Source organism: Tripterygium wilfordii, chromosome 23 (assembly GCF_013401445.1).
Source record: "Tripterygium wilfordii isolate XIE 37 chromosome 23, ASM1340144v1, whole genome shotgun sequence".
Classification (NCBI taxonomy): domain Eukaryota; kingdom Viridiplantae; phylum Streptophyta; class Magnoliopsida; order Celastrales; family Celastraceae; genus Tripterygium; species Tripterygium wilfordii.
In genome coordinates this window covers 4,792,942-4,817,360 of record NC_052254.1, presented here as the reverse complement: position 1 = coordinate 4,817,360, position 24,419 = coordinate 4,792,942, and the positions used below count along the sequence as shown (strand labels likewise).

The 24,419-nt window shown below is 35.9% G+C and overlaps 3 protein-coding genes across 4 annotated transcripts; 2 read left to right on the top strand and 1 right to left on the bottom strand.

The window, feature by feature from the left end:
- Positions 1-4,120: 4,120 nt before the first annotated feature.
- LOC119992703 lies at positions 4,121-5,176 on the top strand. Its single transcript, XM_038839497.1, has one exon. It carries the CDS (start codon positions 4,121-4,123, stop codon positions 5,174-5,176), a length of 1,056 nt encoding a protein of 351 aa, XP_038695425.1.
- Positions 5,177-7,708: 2,532 nt separating this feature from the next.
- On the top strand, positions 7,709-10,289 carry LOC119993140 (heptahelical transmembrane protein 2-like). The gene is made up of 4 exons (XM_038840087.1): positions 7,709-8,070; positions 8,164-8,250; positions 8,338-8,425; positions 9,546-10,289. The coding sequence occupies exons 1-4, from the start codon at positions 7,856-7,858 to the stop codon at positions 10,200-10,202; spliced, it is 1,047 nt and encodes a 348-aa protein (XP_038696015.1). The 5' UTR covers positions 7,709-7,855; the 3' UTR covers positions 10,203-10,289.
- A 244-nt stretch (positions 10,290-10,533) lies between these two features.
- LOC119993139 (protein TSS-like) lies at positions 10,534-24,134 on the bottom strand. 2 transcript variants are annotated; one of them, XM_038840085.1, is made up of 23 exons: positions 24,024-24,134; positions 23,766-23,827; positions 23,560-23,652; positions 22,440-22,512; positions 21,937-22,305; positions 21,761-21,825; positions 21,552-21,683; positions 21,332-21,373; positions 20,721-21,245; positions 20,476-20,633; positions 19,422-19,944; positions 19,149-19,211; positions 18,941-19,042; positions 17,191-17,511; positions 16,996-17,088; positions 16,800-16,901; positions 16,606-16,710; positions 16,379-16,512; positions 15,207-15,390; positions 14,096-14,227; positions 13,898-14,010; positions 13,230-13,308; positions 10,534-13,127 (listed from the first exon to the last, which is right to left on the bottom strand). In XM_038840085.1, the coding sequence occupies exons 1-23, from the start codon at positions 24,091-24,093 to the stop codon at positions 10,995-10,997; spliced, it is 5,673 nt and encodes a 1,890-aa protein (XP_038696013.1). In that variant the 5' UTR covers positions 24,094-24,134; the 3' UTR covers positions 10,534-10,994. The 2 variants fall into 2 exon arrangements, with proteins under 2 accessions (XP_038696013.1, XP_038696014.1); XM_038840086.1 differs by having other exon boundaries at positions 10,995-13,124; positions 24,024-24,093.
- Positions 24,135-24,419: the final 285 nt, after the last annotated feature.

Sequence of the window (24,419 nt, the reverse complement as noted above, 5' to 3'; positions counted from 1 at the left end):
GAGTTGGGAATATTTTTATTATTATAGCCGGCTATTAAATTAAATTAAATGTACAAAACAAAATGTATAAATTAATTTGATTTGAGTGGCCGACTACAACCGGCTCAATGGAGTCCATTGTTTTTTTCTTGTTATTACCTAACTTTGTGTTATGTGTGTGCTGTTATAATCATATACATCCATTTCTTTTAACCTTATATGCCCTATTTAATTATAATTATAGAATAATTATTAATTATTAATTCTCTCTCTATCTCTATATCTTGTAATCTGTTTTTACATAAATGGAGCTTCTCTAAAGCTGTCAACTCAAGATGCAATTAGATTACACATACAGTTGTGGAAAAACGCGTGAAGCCAGACTTGTTTCCAAATAATATTATATATTATTTAAAGTTTTATTCACATTTCAAACAAAAATGATGTACAAATTAATTAACCAACATAAAAGCTTTAATTTTGGTAACCCAATGCATTTTAACAAAGTTATGTACAAATTAATCATTGATTTTCTTGAAACGGGGAGGGACATTCGAACTTTGGTCACCAAGGTGATACCCACCATTTTAACCACTCCAATTAGGAGCTCGGATGTTAAATTAATCATTGATTGATTGAATGCTCATACAAGGATTGGCCACCAACAAAATTAATGTTCAATGATTCAATATATATACAAAATCCTATCTTGTATAATTACATGGTAATACTGTTTTGTTCTTTCCAAAGTACAGCGTCTTATTCTCTGTCTTCAGTTAAAAAAAAAAAAAAAAAAAAAAAAAGCTATACTAAATGCTGGGACTTTAAAATAAGGGAAAATTGATGTCCTGCAATTTACCCAAGAGTCCATATATATATCCCAAAAATTTGATGCAATTAAAGACCACAAAACTATGCCTATCAGGTAAGACCAAGAAAGATCTGTGTAGGTTCGCCTCTTAGAGAGAATCCAACCCTATTGGAAGAACATGGTTAGCATGTCTTTAACATACAATTACCTTGTTACCAAACAAAAAAGATTAAATTTACTAGTAAGAAACTGGGAGAGATAAGATGAAGAAGGTGAAATTAAGTAGACCAAGTTGGTGAGAGAGTTTTGACCAAATTCATTCGAGATATTCACGCTCTGGACTAGCTCAAGGCCACGCTCCCATAATTTTGTTATTCAAAAAGCATATGAAAGATTGAGTTTGACCAAATTGTTTGCTTAACAAATAATAAGTATAAAATATGGTTTTGACTTTGTGTGGTAGTAAATAGTAAGGATGAGGTTTGGCAATCACAATTCAAAGGGTAGGTTCTGATCAGATCATCCTTTATAATTAACATGGAGGAGGTGATGGTTACCAAGTCAAGGCAGGTGAATTGGACCGACATATATAGGTGCACTTTTATAGAAGCAGTACCATGTATGGCTGTAACTAACTAACCCAACTTAAGATGACATGCACGGATGTTGATCCAACATGTGTCATGTTATGTTCAGGGTTTAAGGTACCATTTCCTCCTTTTTTTTCTTGGCTCAAATTTAATGCTTCAATTACAAACTGTATGGTACATGTATAAACATTATAGATGTGCCATTTGGGTTGAGTCAAATTGAAGCCCTACCCATACTATTCAAAGTTCATATATATTGATCCAGGCGGAAACAATAAGAAAAATCGAATCAACGTTTAATCAAAACAAGGAACACTGGAATCACCTCATTTGAAAGAAAATGATCTAAGATTTTAATATATATATATTTCTTAAAATCAAAGTTAATGACTATTAGGATTGGCTATAATCCTAAAAAGATGAAAAATATAAAAATATAAAATTACGACAATGCTCCTGAAACATAAAAAGTCACATTTAAGACTCTGAAAAATGAAATTTCGCAAAATTAGGGTGGGGCTAAAAGAAAAACAACTAATTTTGCTTACCACGTTATTCCTCTTCAATCAATCAAATTTCGTCCAATTCTGATAATATGACAATTTTCAATCTTACTAACAGGTTTTATTGTAAATATGACAACTAGTCCTATATATATATATATCATTTGGTCCCATATGACTATACATTGATAATAGTGTGTATATATATATATATATATATATATATATAGAGAGAGAGAGAGAGAGAGAGAGAGAGAGAGTAGTAGATCAATTAAATATATAGAAGATTGCCTTATTTGAGGAAGTTTAGTTACATAAGCATTAGCCACCAAACTTCCATATTGTGGTTGACCTAATTACTGCAAAAGATTAGCTTGAAAAGACTGCTGGGATATTGTGACCCATAACTCTCTTAATTGGTGACACCATCAAATTTCCACTCACCAAATCAGTAAAAGAGCTTAAAAAGAAATATTACTTTGGATTTATATGTTTTAGACATCAATAATTTTTATTCCTCTCAATTAATTACCTCATAAATTCTCCATATCTTACCGACATATCTTACCTTCTTCTTTTTTTTCTCCTTATTTTCTGAAGTCAGCAATAACAGTGAAGCTACACATGTTTAGAATAGTTTGGCTAGAATTCTAACAATTATAAAAGTAGAAGTCTCACATAAATTCAACTCTTCTACACTATTTGGGTGGCATGATTTATGGGTCATTGCAATGTATAGAACCAAATTAAATCTTTCATCTGCCAATAAATGTATTTTTAAAATCTTTCACTTTTTATTGCAAAACAATTAATACATTAATAATATACCTATATTTATAAAAATATTTGAAATTTTGATAAATTATTTATGTACTTTTACGAAGTCATAAGAACTTCTTTTTTTAAAATACCGATGATAAATATGTTTCTCATTGAAATCGAACCTTGAGCACACATATGTTTAACCCACCCGATTATCAACCGAGCCAGCTCTTGTTGATAAGTCATAAGCACTTAGTTACCTTATTTTAGGAAAATAAAAAACTAAAAATCTTTGTTATGCTTTGGAGAAAATCTTCTGCTGAAGAAAATTAATAAAGAAAAGCAAAATTATTATTGGGCCAAAACGTGAACGAATGCGAGGGATGGGCCACAACAAAGGAGGAATTAATTCTCCTTTGGTTGTAAGTTGTAACAACAGGATGCAGGCTAAATAGGGCTCAAATTTAAGGCCCAATACGATGAACACGGTGCATAGAAAGGGCCCAAAGATTCTGAGAGACTGGATAAATTAATTGATAGGCCCAAGACCCACAAACTACTTCTTGTTTGTAAATTGTATGCATATATAAGACGAGTATAATTCTTGTTGCAAGTTAAACTCTTCCTTAAACTATTCTTGCAAATAATTAAAATTCTCCAATTCAAGCATGTCGTGCACGCATATGAAAGCATGTACGGGCTCGATAGGTAGGGTCGGCCTTAGTCACTTTGGGCAAAAAAAAACACAAAGTGAGACAATATTTACGATCTCCGGTGAGGAAGAGAAGAGGGAGAAAGGAAGTCAAAGTTTATTTTTTGTTGGACTTGTAGTGTAATGTAGATTTTAGACTAAACTAATGGATTAGGTACTAAAAAAATTTAGTGTCCTAAGAGCATCCACAGCAGCTCCTCTTAACAGATTCTCTAAAATACAGTAAAATGAGTCATTTTACAGTTTTACAGAATCACAATTCAACAGCACTCCACAGCAGCTCCTCTAAACCATCTTCTATAACTTAAAATATTCATTTCTCCAATCACTTTTAAAATCTTTTATGTTTAATTTTTATCAATTACATTATACAATAACAAATATATTTTTGACAATATCATTTTTAAAATAAAATAATATATTAAATATATATTTTACCAGAAATTTTTGATTTTTTCAATTTAGTCTAAAAGTTTACTTGAACGGCTATATTCTCAACACTCAAAATTCCAACGGTCATATATCAAACGGCTATATTTACAAATATTTGAATGGCCTAGAATATTCTAATGGCATATTGTAAAGGATCAAAATATTCCAAAGCATATTCTAAAGGATCATAATATTCTAGTGGCATATTCTAATGGTCAAAATTTCAAACGTTACTTTTCAACGGTCACATACTTTTACTATAAAAGAACTAGTATCTCATAACTTCATTTACAACTCTCCCAACTCTTCTTCATTATATTATATTTTCGCAATGAATTCTCTTTTCAAGCGTATACAAAAAATTTATGATGATTCATCCTCAAACTCGTCCTCTGAGGATGAGTTTGAAGATCTTTTATTTTTGGAGTATGAAAGAAAACGATTCGAGCGAGGATCAACATCACGTACCGGTTCTCATCGACAACGTTCGGTCATTAATCGTAATCGACTGCAAGGTCATGAACGCATTTTTAACGATTATTTTGCAAAATCACCAGTCTATAATGATGCTATGTTTAGAAGGAGATTTCGCATGAATCGAGCTCTATTTCTTCGCATTCAATCCGCAATAGAAATGCATGAACCATATTTTCAACAACGAAGAGATGCAGCCGGTAGACTGGGGTTATCTTCTCTTCAAAAGATAACTGCAGCGTTGAGGATTCTTTCTTCCGGAGTTGCTGCAGATTTCATGGATGAATATGTAAGAATTTCAGAAAGTACTGCTATTGAGAGTGTGAAATATTTTGCAAAAGCAGATATTTCTATCTTTGGTCCTGAGTATTTGAGGTCTCCCAACAGCAATGATATTGAACTACTACTAGCATTAAACAAAACTCGTGGATTTCCTGGGATGCTAGGAAGTATAGATTGTATGCATTGGAAGTGGAAGAATTGTCCGACTGCTTGGAAAGGTATGTACACTGGACATTGTCATGAACCAACAATTATTTTAGAAGTCGTTGCATCATATGATCTATGGATATGGCATGCATTTTTTGGACTACCAGGGTCCCATAACGACATCAATGTGTTAGAACGATCCCATGTTTTTTCTGAACTAACTCAAGGGCGTGCCCCTATAGTTAATTATTCAATCAATGGTCATAACTATACAATGGGATACTACCTAGCTGATGGTATATATCCTTCCTGGGCTACGTTCGTGAAATCGATCCCGCTACCACAAACTATGAAGACCAAACATTTTGCAAGGTGTCAAGAAGGTGTCAGAAAAGATGTGGAACGTGCATTTGGAGTGCTACAATCTCGATTCGCAATTGTACGTGGACCTGCTCGTTACTTTGAGACAGAAACACTTAAATAGATTATGCTTGCATGTGTCATATTGCACAACATGATCGTTGAAGACGAGCGACATCTACACCTTCAACCAAATATGTCCTTCATATATGATCAAATCGATGAAAGTCCTCCACCAATAGAAGTGCCAGAAGACCATGCATATGAACTTCAGGATTTCATAGATCAACATTTTCAAATCAGAGATAGACAAGTTCATTCTCAGCTCCAAAGTGATCTTATCGAGCATTTATGGAATATTTATAGTGAATTGTAGTTTGTACTCTTTACATTATATTTTAATTATTTTATTAGAAAAGTGTAACTTTTAAGTAATTTTAAGTTAATCTAATAAAAATTTGTTATTTGTTTTAAGGTTTATCCGATTAAATAGGAAATATAAATATAAAAAAAAGTTGTTTATTAGACTAAAAACAAGTCTATTTTTGACAAAATAGGAATATATGATTGGATAGAATTACAAGTGGGCCATGTCTCCTATTATTTAATACTAAAAAATTGTTTACAAGAGCTACAGTGCTTCGCTAGAGATAGAGGAGCACTGTAGCGTTTTGGCAAAATAACGGGGCTGCTCCTGCAAAATGCAGGGACTGCTGTGGCAATCTTTTTTGAATTTTTTGGTGTTTCAAACGGTAAAATAGGATAGAGGGTCATTATACAAGAGCCATTGTGGATGCTCTAAGGCGGCATGTTGTCCAAAGCCTTTGATTTAGTTGCCTTACCCAGGGAGTGACCCTATCGATAGAAATTGTACTCATGATCTCTAAGGAGGGAATACTCCTTCTTAAACCAATTTGGCTAAGCGTTAGATTCCTAATTAACTAACTTAATTAGTCTGTTAAAGAACCCAATTATGCAATACAGGTCGATCTGGCCCCAACATTATTAATGCATGCATGTGTTACTCATGTTTTTTTTTTTTGAGAGGATGTGTTCCATATGTTTAAACGACAAGATTAACTATATATATATATATATCAAGGAATTCTCTTATACGGACCCTCGCAAGTTATATTAACTTACGTTCCTCAATCTCACCATTGATTTGAAACATGTGAGAGCAAAATAGTGACCCCACTTATTATTTTACTTTTCAAAACACTTAAAAAATTGGAGTGCACAAATTATTAAGTTACGGACATCCGCACTTGAGAATTTCTGATATGCATATATATATTCATGAGAAAGTATTAATTTTTTAAAATTCACATGAGATAATTCATCATCATCATATATACATATATATATATATATATAGTTTGCTTTCATGCATTAAGAGTACGTATTTTAGGGATTTGGTTTTCCTTTAATTGTTGAGCGAACTTGTTTTATAGTATCCAACTTTCACATTACAAGTTATGACGTCTAATTAATATTTTCCTATTACTCCAAGTTCTACCTTACTTGCACTTCCAAGCATTGGTTGGCCTGCTATTTTGAATGGATGAACAATTTAATACAAAACAATAAAGCAATGCAATCGGAATCTTTAGCTTTAAAAAATAGTAATACGTGATACCCTAATTGAAGGGACTACACACTTATTTCCAATCCCCAACTTTATACTCCACAAAACATCATATGACAACTTTTGCTTGTCTAAATTAATGTGGTGTGTGCATGATTTCACACAAATATATATACATATATAGTATGTACCAATATATATAATCAATATTTGGATTTCCACATGAAACAAGTTGTAGCTTTAACTAATAATATAACAATACGTGCTATATATATATATATATATATATATATATATAATGCTCAAATTGGACATACCATTCGTAACAATCACGGAAAGTGCATGTCCTACCTACCTCCCAAATCCAATGATATACAATAATTTCATGACTAAATAAAATAATAAAGATTCCACTATACATAAGGGAAATGAAGACACGCATTGACAAAATAATAAACATCGGAGAATCTCATGAACATTAGTTGTGGTATACCAAACTTTTCTTCTTCTTTTTAACCGATAATGACACCTTCTAAGTTTTAGGCCCATGCACATGAAGATTTTTCACCTGACAACAGAATAATTAAGTTGAGCTAAAATATAACGCATAAGCATGATGATATTGCTTCTAACGAGAATCAAATTCAAAATTTTTTGAGTTTATACAGTTTTACCCCATAAATATTCGTAAACTAAACTATCACCTAAGTAATTAAGCTTTTCATTCATATACAAAACATTATATATAAAATGATAAATTATATATTTGGTTTTACTAAAAAAAATTGACGTCAAATTAGTAATAAAATTATAGAATCCAATAATTTCAATGGGGTAAACGTATTTAATTTTTGTTGTAAAATATTTAAGTGACCAATTTGACAAAAAGACATTTTCCTATAGCCAAAAATTGAATTTTTCAAAAATCTCTCCATGATTAATTAAATATACAATTGACCTTGTTTTTTAAAAAATTATTTTTATTGGCCATCACGTTATCGTTAATTTTCAAGTGGTTGCACGCGCTCTTTCTGGCTTTCACTGACACACGAAAAGCTCAGAGATCTATAAAAAAGGCAAGTAAACCTGTACTCGATCATGTGTAGAGGGGGAAGAGACACAGAGTTCTCAAATACTCTGCAATTCGGACCAGATCCGCCATAGACCAGGCGGATTCCTCTACGGAAGTTCGATTCCCGGCGAGGTCACGACAATATGAAAGGTCATCGACAGAACTGTAACCATAATAATCATCATAAATCGGAGGAGAAGGAGAAGAAGACGAAGAGGCGATTGATGAAGTACGGAGACTTGCCGGAGTACTTGAAGGATAACGAATACATATTGGATTATTACAGATGCGAGTGGCCATTGAAGGATGCCTTCCTCAGCATCTTTTCCTGGCATAACGAAACCCTCAATGTCTGGACGTATGTGTCCAATTACAACTCAATACATACATACTAATTCACTAATTCGTGTTTGCGTGTATAAATATTGATACGATTGTGTCGATTTTGCAGGCATTTGGTCGGATTCTTGATATTCGGGGCGTTAACGGTGATGAGCTTGACGGAGAACGGCGACGGATTGATCAGAAATTTCTCCAGGTAATTATTATTTCTATTTTTCTATTTCTACTTCTATTTATGGTAATTTCGTTTGAATGTTCATGATGTCTTCATTGTGGGGGCCAGAAAGCAGGTTTCATCGCCGCTGATGATGATGACGACTACGATGAAGAATGACACGAACGACGTCTCTGAACATCATGATGTGTTTCCGGTTAGTTCTCTCATTTCCTGTTAGTGATCATATCATCATCATTTCCTGTGAATCTAAGAAAAGAAAAGAAAAGAAAAGAAAAGAAAAGAAATGGGTTGTTTGTTGGACAGAAAGATGAAAAAGAGAGTTTGGGTAAGGACAATTTTCAGAAAAAGGTTGGTAAACACACCATGTGAATGTGATGTTTGATTGTTTCACGATATCCGGGGATGATTACATACTTTATTAGGTTGAGGATTTCATCACCTCACATGAGTGGGGACACTTGCATATAATTCTTTGACCTACTTTCTCATTATATACATGTACTTTAATATAATCAAGATTCTTTGTTTTTTTTTTTGGTGAGATAAAAGAGTTTTTTTTTTTAATTCGTAGGGTGTTTTGAGTTTAGCCAAAATTTGAATCCCCAAATTGAAAGTAACATCTCTAGCTAATTCAATTTTAAGCAGTGTTTTAAATACTGGTACCAAAATTATACCATTCAGGCGATTCGTATGCGATATAATCGGTTCAATTGATCGAGCAACACAAAGATAAAGTACATATATATTACAGAGGATGAGTAATCAAAATTACGTTGATTTGGTGATTAACGCTTAAGATTTCCTACGATACTTTTAACATATTTACCTTTACAACCATGATTCTTATAAATGAAGCCTTAAGTTTTATTATTAAAAAATTCACTTGAGGACTATTTTTGGAGACTTGAAGTACTAGTTAAATTTTTATTTTTATTTATAAATTAAAAAGTTAATTTTAGTGTAAAAATATTTTGTATAAAACCGGTTCAATAAGGCCGATCAACCGGTTTTTGACTGGTTCGGCATATACCCAATTTTTATGCTAAATCCACCAGTGGACCATCCGGTACCCTCCAGATCGGTATTTAAAACACTGATTTTTAAGTTGGACTAAAAAGGGGTAGTAAAATTGAAGGAACTGTTGGTGATTAAAAACACAAGATTCTGTAGTAAACAATAGTAAGGATTCTTATGGAAGTTTATATAAAATACTAAATAAACTCAGTATACTTTCCTTAATGGCATTCCTAAAGCATCTTAGAACCAGTAGTTTTCCATTTTAACACTTGAACTTGATATATGAATCTCTGCAGGATTCACATTTGAGATTGCAGCAAGCAGTGTTGCATGTTCATGAAGATGGTATACCAAGATGGCCATGGTTTGTTTTCTTAGGTGGAGCAATGGGGTGTTTGATTTGCAGCTCCCTCTCTCACCTCTTCGCTTGCCATTCTAAGCGTTTCAACCTCTTTTTCTGGCGGCTTGATTATGCAGGAATCTCACTTATGATAGTCTCTTCATTCTTTGCCCCCATTTACTACGCCTTCTCCTGCCACCCCAACGCGCGACTCTTTTACCTCACCTCCATATCTGTGTTCGGAGTGCTTGCCATCATCACCCTCCTTGCGCCAGCTCTGTCTGCTCCTAGTTTCCGGTGGTTCCGGGCCTCCTTGTTCCTCACTATGGGATTCTCAGGGGTTATCCCAGCGTCACATGCTGCTGTAATTCATTGGGGGCACCCGCATATATTTATATCCATTGGATATGAACTCGCAATGGCCATTTTTTACGCCGTGGGAGCCATGTTTTATGTTAGTAGAATACCTGAACGATGGAAGCCTGGTGCATTCGATATTGCTGGACAAAGCCATCAAATTTTCCACGTCTTTGTTGTTCTAGGGGCTCTTGCTCATAGCGCTGCCACTCTTGCTATTCTGGATTTCGGACAGGAATCACCAGCATGTGTATGACCGAGGTTGTGTTTCTCCCAGCTTGCTTTGTACCACTAGAAATAATTATCTGCAGTTCTATTGAAGTGGAGAGATCATGTTACTGTACTTGAAAAATCTCAGAAATACTTGATTTCTCATCAGACACCAACTTTTCGCCTTAATCTACTATAAGAAAGATCTAATCCAACCAATCAACCAAACTGGACTAGTACTAAGCAAGTATAGAGCAATAAGAGCTAGTTTCCATTCCAGAATTCCTCAATCCACCGGCATGACTAATAATTTGCAGCCTGAAAAAATCCTGTTTCATAAAATGGGATCTCATCTTAAATAAAAGACAGTATTACTGTACAGCCAAGAAATTTAAAACTTTATTGCTGGACTTTTAATGTAATCATCATCACCATTGAGAGATTCTGAAAGTAGGGATGTTCCTAAGTTCTGTTTGTTAAACAGAAAATTCACCAAAACTATAAAAAGATTTCCAAAGTGTGATTTCAGTACCAGTGAACCGCTCAACTGATCCTTTCATCATGGTGGTATATTTCTTCCACATACCAACCTATGAAGGGATTCTTCTATCTCAATGCGGCAAAAAAAAAAAAAAAAAAAAAAAACTGCATCAGCAACTATTGACATGCCTGAATTTATTGTCAGTATGTAACACATTTCTTGTAAATTGTAATGAACTCTCCTGGTCATCTCCTCCGAGGACTCCAAATTCATTAGCATTTCTCATGTTTCCCAGAGCGATTCAGCCTATGCTGCAAAAGTAGGACTTGGCGTCTAACAAAAATTCAAAATCTTCCTTCAACTTGTAACCTCAACGATCTCAGCTTCATTATCACTATAATCTCCCCAACACTTGCTTGGTTTTTCCTCAACTGGCATGTCACTGCAGGTTTCTTTTACCACATTATTACTTGCCACTCCCATGACGGTTGGCACTTCGTCAAGTTCAGGATAAGCATTTCCATCATGATTTTTTTGTACTTCTTCCATACTCGATTGTTCTTGAACTCCAACTTGCATCAAGGGATCATCAGTACCACCCTCCTCTGCTGCAGCTACATTTTCGTTTTCAGAACAAACTTCAACAGTATCAACCGTAGGTGATTCTACTGAATTGATTGGGTATGCAGGGAACCCGTCTTGAGTGATTGGAATACCATTCAGTGATGTTGGATATCCATTTATTGATACTGGAATTCCATTTGGGGATATGGGATAACCATTTGGAGACACCGGAACACCGTTTGGGCTAGCCATAAAGCCATTCGGAGAAACTGGATAGCCATTGGGAACCCAAGGTATGCCAGGTACAAATTCAGCTGCAAGAGGGTTCATTATTCTTGGAGGGCTCAAGGGATTTCCATCTCCAGTATGTTCACCATTGTGGAAGCCTTCTTTGTAACGAGGACCCCGATTCCCAGATCTGTTATATCCACCAGACAGCCTGGGACCATATGGAACTCTAGCTGTTGCAGATTGATGAGGAGATCTACGGACAGGATTAAATGCAATGATAGGAGGATTGTTCACTGGCGGGGGCAGAATTCCTCCATGATCTTTGAATCCTGGAACATTAACTGAGCCAAAAACAGGAATCATAGATGGATTGAAAGGCGGTGCTTCTGCAGAGAGCTTCTTGGTTGTCTCCTTTGCAGCTTCTGTTTCATCTTGCTTTCCTATTTCAGTTGGTGATGCCTTAGTACCCGTGAAGCCAGCGGCTAGATCATGTAAACTTTCATCCACCTCCTTTCCATTTAGATTTGAAGCATCTTTATCTGACAATAAGGTTGCATTTTCAGTTAGTACGGACAAAGGTTCTGGGTCAGGGGAAGTTTTTCTTTCTTCCAAGCCTTCATTGCCCAGGCCAATAGCGCTTGAATCCATCATGTCATCTAAATCCTCAACTTCTGAGTTTACAATATTAGGAGTTTCTCTTCTTGTACATTTGGCATCAGCACTCTTTACTTCCAATGTTCCACCTTCAGTTTCAATGTTATTATCAGTGGCATTCTTTATCTCGTCCATGGGCTGTCTTGCTACTGGATCCCCTGATTTTGTATTTTCCTCTTCATCAATATAGCCCTTTTTCTCCTCCCCAGAAAGAAGGGGCTGCTTTTCTTCTATTGGCTTTTGAACTTCTTCTTCTGAATCCTTTGCTGTGGCCACCTCACCCAGAACCATCTCTGAGGCAGCTGTCTCTTGCCTCACCGGAGGGTTTGGTTCTGTGGGAAGATTTCCCTTTGGCAACTGTTCAGCCACTGCCTTCACAATTGTTCCTGGTGGAGCCAAAGCAACTTCTTTGTAGGAGAAAAGCTTTCCAGCTGCCTGTACATTTACTGAACTTGCTGTTGAAATAGACTTGACAACTTGATCAGCTGAAGCTGGGGTAGCTGGGGTAGCTGGGGCAGACTTTGGGGTATTTAATTTCTCTGCTCCACCAGATGAGGTACTAGGGGTATTTGGCTTAGGACTGAAGCTTGCACTTTTAACAAACTTTTTGGTAATAGTACGGGTAGGACCAGCAGGGACAGCATTTTCATTAGGAGCAGCTTTTGGAGAAGAGAAATTATTGGGTTTCCCATGGTATCTTGACGACTGGGATACGTTCATGAAATTAGTATTCAGTTTAGGTAGCCTTGGCTTTCTTGAACTAGAAGACCTGCGACCAGTTTGTGTGCGACCCCTGGGAACAGCCTCTTGCCATCCTTCATCTGAATTGTCCTCTTGCGCCATCACAGCATTCAATGTTGACTGATCCACATGATAACTTGATTCAGGACTTTTGTCGAAGGATTCAGAGAATTGAATTTCAGATTTATTTTCTTTATCACTTGAATTCTCCACTGTGGGATATGATGGTGAAAATGTTTCATCCTTCTGATATTCATTTGAGATTGTATCCAAGTTAAGCCCTGTTTTGCCTTTAACCTGCTTCATGAGGGGTTAATATTTATCAGTTTCTTTCATCAATGAGGGAGAGAAAGGAGGATTAATAGAACTAGATTTACACAAAAGAACTTAGGAGCTCCTAACCTTTGCACGGGCTTTCTTTTGGGCTTCCCTTGCTTTCATATCTGCATCAGGTGTTATATAATCCAACAGGTCTGACACACTGATCCAAGACATGGTAAATTTACATTTTGTTGTAAACATAATGTAAGATCAGAGTAAATATAAGAAAATTGCAGTCTCAAACTTAAAACAACAATTCCTTTTCATGAGAGGTTCTCTCTTTCTCTCTCTTTCTGATAAGTTGTGAGGTTACATTCTTAATTTTTAAGTGTCGGGGGACTCGAACCTTGCACCTTGTGCTAATGTAAGGACAATAAGAGGTTCTCGAAGTTTGCGATTCAACAAAGAACATTTAGATAACATAACACCAGAGATTTTAGGTAACCACTGCCCGCAGCAACACACAGGTAGACCATCAAAGCAAATGATAAGAATGGCATATGAAAATAGTATTAACTGAATTTGACATGACCACAAATGGGTTAACTTCAATGACGAATCAAGTACACCAATCATGAGTGAGCATAAATAATTATACCTACAGAAGGTAGGCTAAATGAAGATAAGCATGCATTGGGTACATACAATTAATAATTTGAATAAATGCTTCTATATAATATACAGACTTTTTTTCCCGACTGAGCTGTAGGGATTAATCTGAAACAGATAATAACATTATTAATAATTACCTTAAATGACCTTTACTGGAGATAGAGGCATCAGGCTTTGGAGTACCATTGCGTGCAGCTTCTTGCTGCTCCAGAGCCTTGGATTCAAAGTACTCAAGCCATGCAGCCGCATCCTAAAAAAAGTTTGTCGTTTAAATCTGAAGAATAAATTGCCATACTAAACAAGATTTGATTGTTTCATATTGAACTTGATCATACTTGTGTACGTAGATCCTCAGATCCAAGTTTGGCCTGCAGTATCTGAAGGGTAGTTTGCTCATGCTGAACACTTAAGGAGTATGCTTCCATCAATGAAAGAGCAATTGCTATAGCATGGTAGCTGGCAGCAGTCTGAAGAAACCAATATGTGTGAAATACAGAAGAATACAAGCCTCACATATAAACACAAGGAACAGGATTGAGTTTACATATGCAGAATAAATGGGAAAAAATATATATGAGCGAGCAGCTTTTGGCTAGGCAGAAAAGAATGCTCAAGATTAATAAACCAGGAAAAATCATTTCTTTTCAAACCAACCTGTCTATCAAATTTAACTGGTATCAAATCCACCAGGCGAATCCACTAAGCCATATCTCACCCCATCACACTTCCGCCATGATTTTATAAGAATATTACCAACTCTAGTAACAATCTCATTTTACAGTTTATTTAGTGAAAGTTGGTTATTTGACGACCCAAAGCATTTTTTATGTATCAGTTTCAGAGTTTCTTAAACAAAGTTCGCTCAACATTTAGTTGGAATAACACCATTCATCACACAAAAATATTGAACTCTAAGTTTCCCGAAAAGTCATTTCCTACCCTAATATCAACTTCTTAACGTTGCCCATTTAAATTTAATTGCTTGTGCAGAAAAGGAAATCCAGAAACCAGTGCAGAAAACCTAAATTACTTGGGTCTTCATCAAGCTCAATACAAATAACAATTTTGTCTTGCTCGCCACGAGGAAGCAACCAAGATGAATTCAACAAAGATTTATCTTTGCCAGCCAACAAATTACGTGATGTTTGAATCTGGTATGGACTATGGAGTACTAACAAAAACTTTAACCACCTTCAGTATTGGTTTAATTTAGATTGGCCAAGTTAAAGTGGAAAGAATTTGGTGAGAATCTGAAAATCTGGACTCCAATCGTGTAGTTCAAGCAATTAGCTAAAAAGAAAAAATTCACTGCCAAGTCCAACAAGATATTTAATATGTTTCCAGCTTTTCATCCTAATTAGAAATTGGAATGGATGAAAGAAGCAACCTTGATGTATCAAAATACTCGTACAAACAACAATATATATGGATTGAGAGAAAATGTACCTGTATGTGATCAGCACCAAGTAGCCTTTGGTTACACTTTAGAGCCTCATGGAGGTATCTAAGAGCAACATGGACATTTCCCAAACCTTCTTCCATCATTGCTACATTGATATAGGTAGCAGCCGTATTTGGATGAGAAGGCCCGCATGTTAAATGCAAAAGATACAGTGCACGGTTGACATACCTGAAATTATGTAATATTGCAAGGAATCAATACCCTTCTTGAATGTGTGCTACAAGTGTTTTTTTGAATTGTATTAGAGGGAAAAAATAGTTTTTGAAGTGAAAAGAATGTCATAATATGTGGACACAAACATAAAATTTATCAAATAATCGCATTTTTTGTTGTAGTATATCAATCAAAACATAATATGAATGCCCTTACTAATTACCTACAAGTATCTTTTTCCAGCAAAAGATTTTTTAAAAAAATTTCAGAAAAGATGCTCCAGAATATATGTATAACAGTGGTCACCACAAAATAATATATTGAATAACTGCCTCCAATTAAAATATAGTTTTATTTCGGAGAGAAGAATATGTTATACGTGCACAATAAGAACATTTGTCTTTGGCAACAATATGATTTGGGAGCCATGAAAAGATTCAAATGAGTCAATACATGATCAATCAGAAAATTTGATAGAGTCCATGTGCTTACATCTAGTCTAGATATTTTTGAATGCAGACGGTGAAAATATTGAAAGCTTGAGTACACAATAGAAAAAGAAATCATTTTCATCAAAATAACTAAATCTGAGTTATAAGATCCATGAACTGCCTCTCAAGTTCACAATGATCTGATCCATGGGTATGAAGTAGTGAGTCCTAGGTTGAGATGAAGCAACGTTTTCTCCAGGTCATAGGATTGTCCTTGAGTAAAATATTAATTACTGAAAGTCAAAAATTTCTTCTTCTTAATTTTCACCAAACTTAATAGAAGCTGAACAATAATCTTGAAATACTCCTAATATTAAATCCATAATATTTCCTTTTCTTTCCTGCCATTGCTTGAAATTGTCTTTTAACTTAAAGACCTAATAAGCTGAAGAAATTATCATTGACTGCAAGCGTATTGTAAAATTTAACTAGCCAAAAGCAGAGACAGAACCATGAAACAAATTGAAATCATCCAAAAAAGATACTCTGATTAGGAATATATGTAAGCTTACTTCAAGGCTAACTCTGTATGTTGAAGACGATAGTAGAAGACAGCTAGATCCCCATAACTTTTCATGGTATCAGGATGGTCAAGTCCAAGCTCCCTCTCATTAATATCCAAAGCCTTCTGCTGGTAAATGGTCGCCTAAATAAAAAACATAAAATCACGGCATGAGCTCGGAGTCACTACCCATCCAAAGCCTACATATAGAAGGTTTTTAGAGTAAAGAATACCCACCTGATTAAAATCCCCAGTATGGTACAAAACAACAGCCAAAAGACTATATGCTCCGGCTGTCATTCGATGATAAGGACCACAAACTGACACAAGTTTTGAGAGTGCCTACAGATCAACAAGAAATTTAGTTCTATTATTGTACATTTTCTGTAAAAAAAAAATTAAATGTCAAAAGTAGAGAAGTTATCTCGTACCTTACAGCCAAAGTTAACTGCATCCTCCAATTTACCTTTATCCAAGGAAGTCTTAGATGACTCCAATAGTGTGCGCCCATCAGCCGAGGAACATGCAACATGCTATAGGCAGGGCAAATATTGTCAATTTAATTTAACATACTACAAGAACATTTCAATCCCCACTTTGTAACCAATTAACCATTATGTATTTTACCTTATATACAGGGACCATGCTTATGATATCTGACTTCCTAAAAGGATTTGCATGGTCCATATCATAGTCCCTTGGAACAAGCTCAAGCCCAACCTGGAAAAGAAAAAAGGAAACGAAAAGAAGATGAATTCAACAAAGAACTGAATGAGTGACTGTAGTACCTTAGAAACACAGCAACTGGATCTATCATTGTACCTTGTGGGACAGACCACGAAGGATAGCATACTTTCTCAGATCCTCACAGCTTTCATTTTTCCATTGCCACCCAAATCTCTTTAAGAGGAAGGTTTCCACCCACTTCCATTTTAGTTTATCATCATCGTGAACATCGGCTTCAGCATTGTCAATTGGTGGGGTTCCCAACAATATATTTAAACAGGATGCTATTGACGAAGCCAGGTCCCCAGCATTCTCAACTGCAGATACAACAGCTTGCAATATGTGTTTGTACGCTCGAATGATCATCTCATGTATACAGAGCGATTGCACATGAGAGAGTTTGTCTGCAAGTTCAACCTAGATTGATAGAAGTAAAATAAGACAGAAAAGGTCTCAATCAGCTGCCTACATGTATCCCAGTAACATTTTGATAGAGAACGCAGACCTTCTTTTTTTTGTGTGGAAACAACTGGATTTCATAAAAATTACTCTCCGTATATATAGCAATGCCTAAATAATAGAGATATAAGAACTTGGAAGGACAGCTACAATAAGTTTAAGGAACTCAAGCCACTACTACCCCAAGTGAATTTAATTACTATCTCAGAATGGCATAAAATTCAAACAGTGAATTTGAAGATATTTCCCTAAAATACCCTGTTCCTTCATTCTTCCTTTAATTTTTGTTTTGAAATTTTTTTGGTAGAGGGGTGGGCTGAAACTCTACTGCAAATAACAACCACCAAGACAAGACCAAGTTTCCCCAGGACTAATCATTTCTAGTGATGCTAAAAGATTCCCTAGGTGGTTATTGGAAAAGTAAAACCTTGCGCAGATTTCAAAAAGTAAGGCCAGCCAGTCTGCACACTGAGTTGGTTCTCTCTGTTGCTAAACCCAACAGCTCCATTCCCAGGATAAAAATTCTCTAACTAGGCAAAATCCAACTTTTATACGATCAAACTCTGAAGAAGTGGTGGAATGAATCTCGTTAACATCAAATCAGACTTTCAAGTGATATTTCCAAAACCTAACACAATAGTTAGAAAGTTCACTGATATTGGGGATTCACCAGAACCTACTTTGGAATTTAATAACTGGCCCATCACCCAACTCGACTCATACAAACTTTAGTTTGTCAAAGTATCTTCCTTACATACTTTACATATGATAAAAACAGATAAAAATTACCGAAAGCTTTAATTAAAATTTATACTTAAGAATCCAAATAACGTCAACCCTGGTCTTATATGTCTGCAGGAAATTTTTAATTCTTTATCCTTCGCATCATTTCCGGTAATGAATCTATGTATAATGAATGGTATTTGAATTAGAGACGGCAGAAGCAAAACTATTGCAAGGAACTAAGGGATAGTAAAAGAAGCACTAACACAATGAGACACAATTTAACTGAAAAATTATTATCATTACTTTACAGCCAATAAAATTATGCACATCCATTCTGAGCTGACTTGCCTTTCTTCTCTATTATTTTGATACTTCCATTCATTATACAGATTTCTGAATTAGTGAGAAAATTAGAAGGAAAAAAAGAAGAATTCCTTTAATATAGAGTAAATTCATAAACAAAAAAAAAGTAAACAATCACAGAACTTCGACATCAAAAGTTTGTTCGTCATTTGCCTTTCTCCTTTGATTATCTTGGATTAAGAGGAGGGAGACGGTGGGGGCAAACAAGATTTAATATCAAAAAAAAATAAAACATTGACTACCGGGTGAAAAGAGAAGAAAGAAAATTTTATAGAAGAAAAAAATATGAGAAACTTACTACACGCCCCAAGGAATGCATTTGCAAGCCCCTAGTATGCATAAAATCTGTTAAAGTCCTCCCATCAACTGGAGAAAGCTCAAGGGATCCAAAATCTGCCACCTATTAAATTTGAAGTCACCGAACCTCACATATGAAGTTAAAAAGATCTCAGAAGCACAATAATAATAATATTTTTAAAAGAAGAGCTTATCAGTTAGGAACCCACCAGTTTTGGAAGAGCAGTATCAGCATAGTATCGATGTGCCATTTCAATTAGATCATCAGGTGACTGTCACATAAAAACGGCCGAACCAAAGTCAAATTATGTAACAAAGTGAACAAAGGAAAAACAAGTCATTGTTTCAAATTGAGTTGCCCATTCTAGTTGTAGCAGCAGAAGAAGTATAAACAAGGACTCATCAAAACTCAAAAACTTTAGGTAAATGCCAGTGGTGATGACTTCACCACACAGTTATTTGTGTGGAAACGATAAGCATACCTTGAGGTGAAGACCAGTTTCTGACTCTTTAAGCCGTAAATATGCTGCTTCAGGAACCAATTTTTTCCACAACATTTCCATTTCCCCATCTTGTTTTTCCAACTCCTTCTGATGGGCAATATCTGACTTGCAGTTCACATCAGTGTTCCCAGCTGGAACTTCCTTACCAAATTCATTTTTGCAGTTTCTGACATCTGTTTTCCTCCTAATATCCTTTAGCAGTCCACCTTGCTTTCCAAGGCCCTTTACTCCAGGCTCAAGCTTAGTGTCTTCAGTTTTTTTTGACTCAGTTTTTCCTGATGCCTGATTTTGCAAATGTTGCACCCAACATGCTCCTAGCTCCCATCTGATGGATGAGTTTTTGTGCTCAGTGGGATCTGTCTGCAACTTCAGCAAACTATCCTCCAGTACTTTCCTCACTAAAGACCTAGCAGATAATAAAGTTTCCATTTCTGCACTCTGCAGTCGCTGTCCGGTACTGGAAGATTGAGGCATGGAATACTTGTGCAATAGCATTCTCAAGCTGAAAGGTGATAACCAATCCCGAGAATTACCGTCAGAAACCAATCACAGTTAGTTCTCCTAATGCATCTCTACATACTGCTCATGATACTGGGAATCAATCTATTGATTTTGCTTTATTTTGATAGCCAGGATGATGGAAGTCAGACTCCCAACTTTCCTTTATAAGACACGAGATTGACTCTACATTCACATTCACATTCATTCTTATTTTTAATTTGTACATCTTGCGATCTTAGTTTAAATGTATTGAACATCTGCACAACCCATATAAATGCCCTATCTAGAAAGATCAGTGACATTTTCTTATCAACGAAACACGAAAGGCTTCTGGAAACTCTGTCCAAAGGAACAAATTGTGAACAAAGATATTGACAACTGGCATTACATCCCCACAAGGAAACTAATGATTTCCAGCGCATGTCTGTGATTGTATTCTTATAAAAGGAGAAGTAGCATGCTCATATGTAATTAAGACGTGTCTTGGTCCCATATTGCATGATGAAACTTAAGCTCAAGACAACAAACTAACCTGTTGACATTCAAAGCATTGGCACCTCCTTCAGGCTGGTCTTCAATGTCGATGTCATGTGGAATATGATTTCCATCAAAATTCACTTCACCTGAAACTTTTACAACAGCTGTGTACCCACAATGTCTAACAATCACAACACCTAACGTAGAAGTATCCTGCAAACCAGAAGGTGATGTCAGCAATTAAAACATCCAGCTTTTATGAACTATTAAAGCATTCCAAGCAAGCATTTTCACACCCACTTGAACTGTTGCACTCTCATCAGCAGTTATGCCTTTGAGCAAATTTCTCTGGGCAAGCTCTTCCTGTGACATTTCTAGAACCAGACTTCCATCACTTTTACAGTCAAATTTTCTAGTTGCATCAGGCATATCTCTCGTAACCTTAATACTCAAGTCTCCAACCTTTTCCTCATGCAGAATTGGAGTGGTGGAGTCATTCAGAGAGGACGCGTTATTTTCAATGATAATTTTTATTGCTGCAACAGCTTTGAAAACAGAAACGTCGACAAATAAACTGTGTAGCAAGAAAGCCTTGCGATCCCGGATTTGCCTCTCATCTGCGGTTTTACAAGGCATAGCAGCCAGAATTGCAAACTCTTTAGCCCAAGGCCTGGAATCATGTTTACAATCTCTCCCTTGCCCACCCCCATTTCCTCCCCAATTTTCATCTTCCATGGGCAGTGGAGGGAAAACAGATGGGTTCTCAGCAACAAACGGAGGGACAACCCACGTATTCGCACGAAAGCCATAAGGCAGATTGCTAAACTGGAATCATATAAATATCAACACACAATCATCTCCTCTGTCTGTATCAATACTTCAAACAAAAATAAATAGAGAAGCTGACATACTTTATTGTGCTCTGTGAAAGCTTTCATAAGAGCCTTGTATGCCTGCAATGACACAATTTTCGTCCATTAAATGCAAAAATAAAAGAAGATGAAAAGACGCCTACTGTTAAAAACCATCTACATGTCAAGATCCAAATTCGAACGGGGCTAAGGGATGATAAATTTGCCACGAAACATAACACAAGTATCAATGAATACGTAACAATCAGAATAGACTTACTGCATCAAACACCCTGCTTGTTTGCTGCAGCAGACTAACAAGAGTGTGGCAAAGTATAGCCCGTTTCCCAGCAGGATAGAACCCTTTTCGTGAAGCTACAATAGTGGTTGGCTTCCCACTGCAAACTCGAATCTGAACAAAATTGATGGTATCATTACTCTTCCAGGAAACAAAATTGATTGATAGGATCAAAAGATAGACCCCCTTACATCAATCTGAAAGAGATCCTCTTCCGTTTTATCCTCCAAAAACGGACGAGTTGATTTTCGAATATCTGCAACAGAAAACGGATCACGTACAACAACTCACACACTATCGTCTAAATGCCAAAACATTTCCCGAGGGAGTAGCAGCTGAGAGTCAGAGACATAGAAAAGGAGCTCACATTGCACTGGCGGCGTGAGATTCGAGAACGAGAAGAATTCATAGAACTGGCCGAGACGCAGCGGCGGACACAATGACACGGCGGCGGAGTCCGTTTCCACCCTATCCTTGGGGCTAATTTGGCTCCCAGCTCCGGTGGTTTTCTTAATGAGCTTTGCATCTGATCCACTGCCGCTTTCCGGACCGGAATCCTGAGTAGCTTCGCTCTCCGGCGAACCCGAACCTGTCTCCTTTACTGAACCGGTTTCTTTGGAATTGGAACGACCGGGGGTTTTAGGGGATGAGGAGGTGGGGCCGAAGGAGGTGGTGCAGGCGACGATGTCGAGGAGGCGACGGATGTGCGCAACGGCTTGCTCTTCCGTATAGTCCTCTGCGACAATTAAGAAATTAAAAAAAAATTAATTTTCAAATTAAAAAATCGTAGGATTATGACGGTGATCAAGTGGTGGTGGTGTACTGATAGATATTGTGCATGTGTGATAGTATACCGTCCGATGCTTTTACCTTGAACAATGCTGAGGTGGCAGGGTTTAAGAGACACGATGTCAACAGAATCTTTCAGCTTGGGTCCCCGTACCTGTACGATTCAGGTTCCTTTGGTAGTCATGGTCGTTAATATCGTTACCACAGTTGATTTTAAACGCCACGTGTCCATCATATCCGAACTAAATTATGTTATTTATGTTGCTAATTGAAAAATAATATTAATTATGGAAAAAAATTGAGTGATTTGATTTTATTAACCAAAATAATATATGTCAATAATTTTCTCATCCATAAACTTACATAATCTAGGTGGCAAGCAAAAAAGGCATGCCACATAGATTAAAAAAAAATAAACAAACTTTATTAAAAAAGCTACATAGGAATGTCACATGTTTATGTAAGTTTATCGATGTTTATTTTATGGATGTGTAGAGCTTCAGTTTTATTAAATTGTAGATTGATAGATTAACAAGATATTTGATTAATTATAATTCAAAAAATAGGAAATAAATAAGGAAATTAATTAATGGATTTAAATGATTATAATTCAAAACAAAAAATAAGGAAAGAATTAAGGATTTGAATAATTTTAATTAGAAAAAACTCAAAAAAGAGTTAAAATAAGAAATAGAAACCCCACTCTCCAAAACAAAAAGACTCTCCTTCCAACTATTAAGTTAGGAGCACACCCGAATCACTAATTGAAGTGGTAAAGATTATGTGTATTATCCTGATGATCAGGATTCAAATCTCCCTTCCCGTTTAAAAAAAAAACTATTAATTTAGGAGCTCTTGAATTTGGTCCATGACAATACTCATTAAACTCCAATAATATATATAACTTTGTCAATATACATCATAAGAAAGTAGAAAACGATGTTAGTTGTGTCTTTTGTCCTTCCACTAAAACATTAGACGGTCAACATTTCCAGACTATATACAGCCGTGAACATATATATAATTTTTTTTTTGAAAAGGTGAACATATATTTGTTGTAATAATACTAGCATGGACTATTGACAAAGCCAAAAAGAAGATGCACAACAATCCAACGGTAGCTATAGATTCTATCAATGTAGAGAGAGAGAGAGAGAGAGAGAGAGAGAGAGAGAGAGAGAGCTTAATAACTCAACATTACCTCGTGAGATAAGGAGAAGTTGGTAAAATGGCATGTCTCCACATTAACACCTAGAAGCTTTCTAACATCTAGAATCCTGTCCGTCGATATGCCCTTCACTCCAAAATTTGCCACATCAACGTACATATATTATATACACACCCACACACACACACACACACATATATATATACATATATACACACAGTAATGTACTTATCAATTACCTTGAGAGTAACTTGAGAACCGTCTGGTGTTTCGACTGTAATTTCGATTACAGTGGGCAAAACTGTACAAACACATACATTGAAACTTGATAAGGTTAGATTTTGTGGCTCATACTTCATACTTCTGAAAACATATGATTAATTTCTTCTGTTTTGCTTCCATTTTCTCAGGAAACAAACGGAAACAACAACTTTATCTAGGAACAAGCATTATTCAAAAAAGAAAAAGGAGGTAAATATAGATGGGATTGCACACACCTTTCTCTTCCTTCTTCTTTTTATCCCCCTTGGCTTTATGTGGCTTTGCCTTGCCTGGTTTAGGAGCCATTGAGCACCACAAGTGCTGGCTAGGATTGGATATAAATATAAATATATATATATATATATATATATATAAATGATTTACAGTACTCTTGACGATGATAACAATGGAAACCCAATTGAATTTATCGACTACTTAATCTTCTCTGCACACAGAAAACTGCAGAGGAACCTGTCGGTCCCGCACTTTTAAGACAAAAAGAAAAAGAAAATTAAGGAACTTTGACCATTTCTAATACCCAATTAATTCAGGAATTCAAAACGAAATACTCAAATGCCTGAAACATCATATGCTCAAACAAGAACAAAACAATGCAAGTAAGCACATTCAAG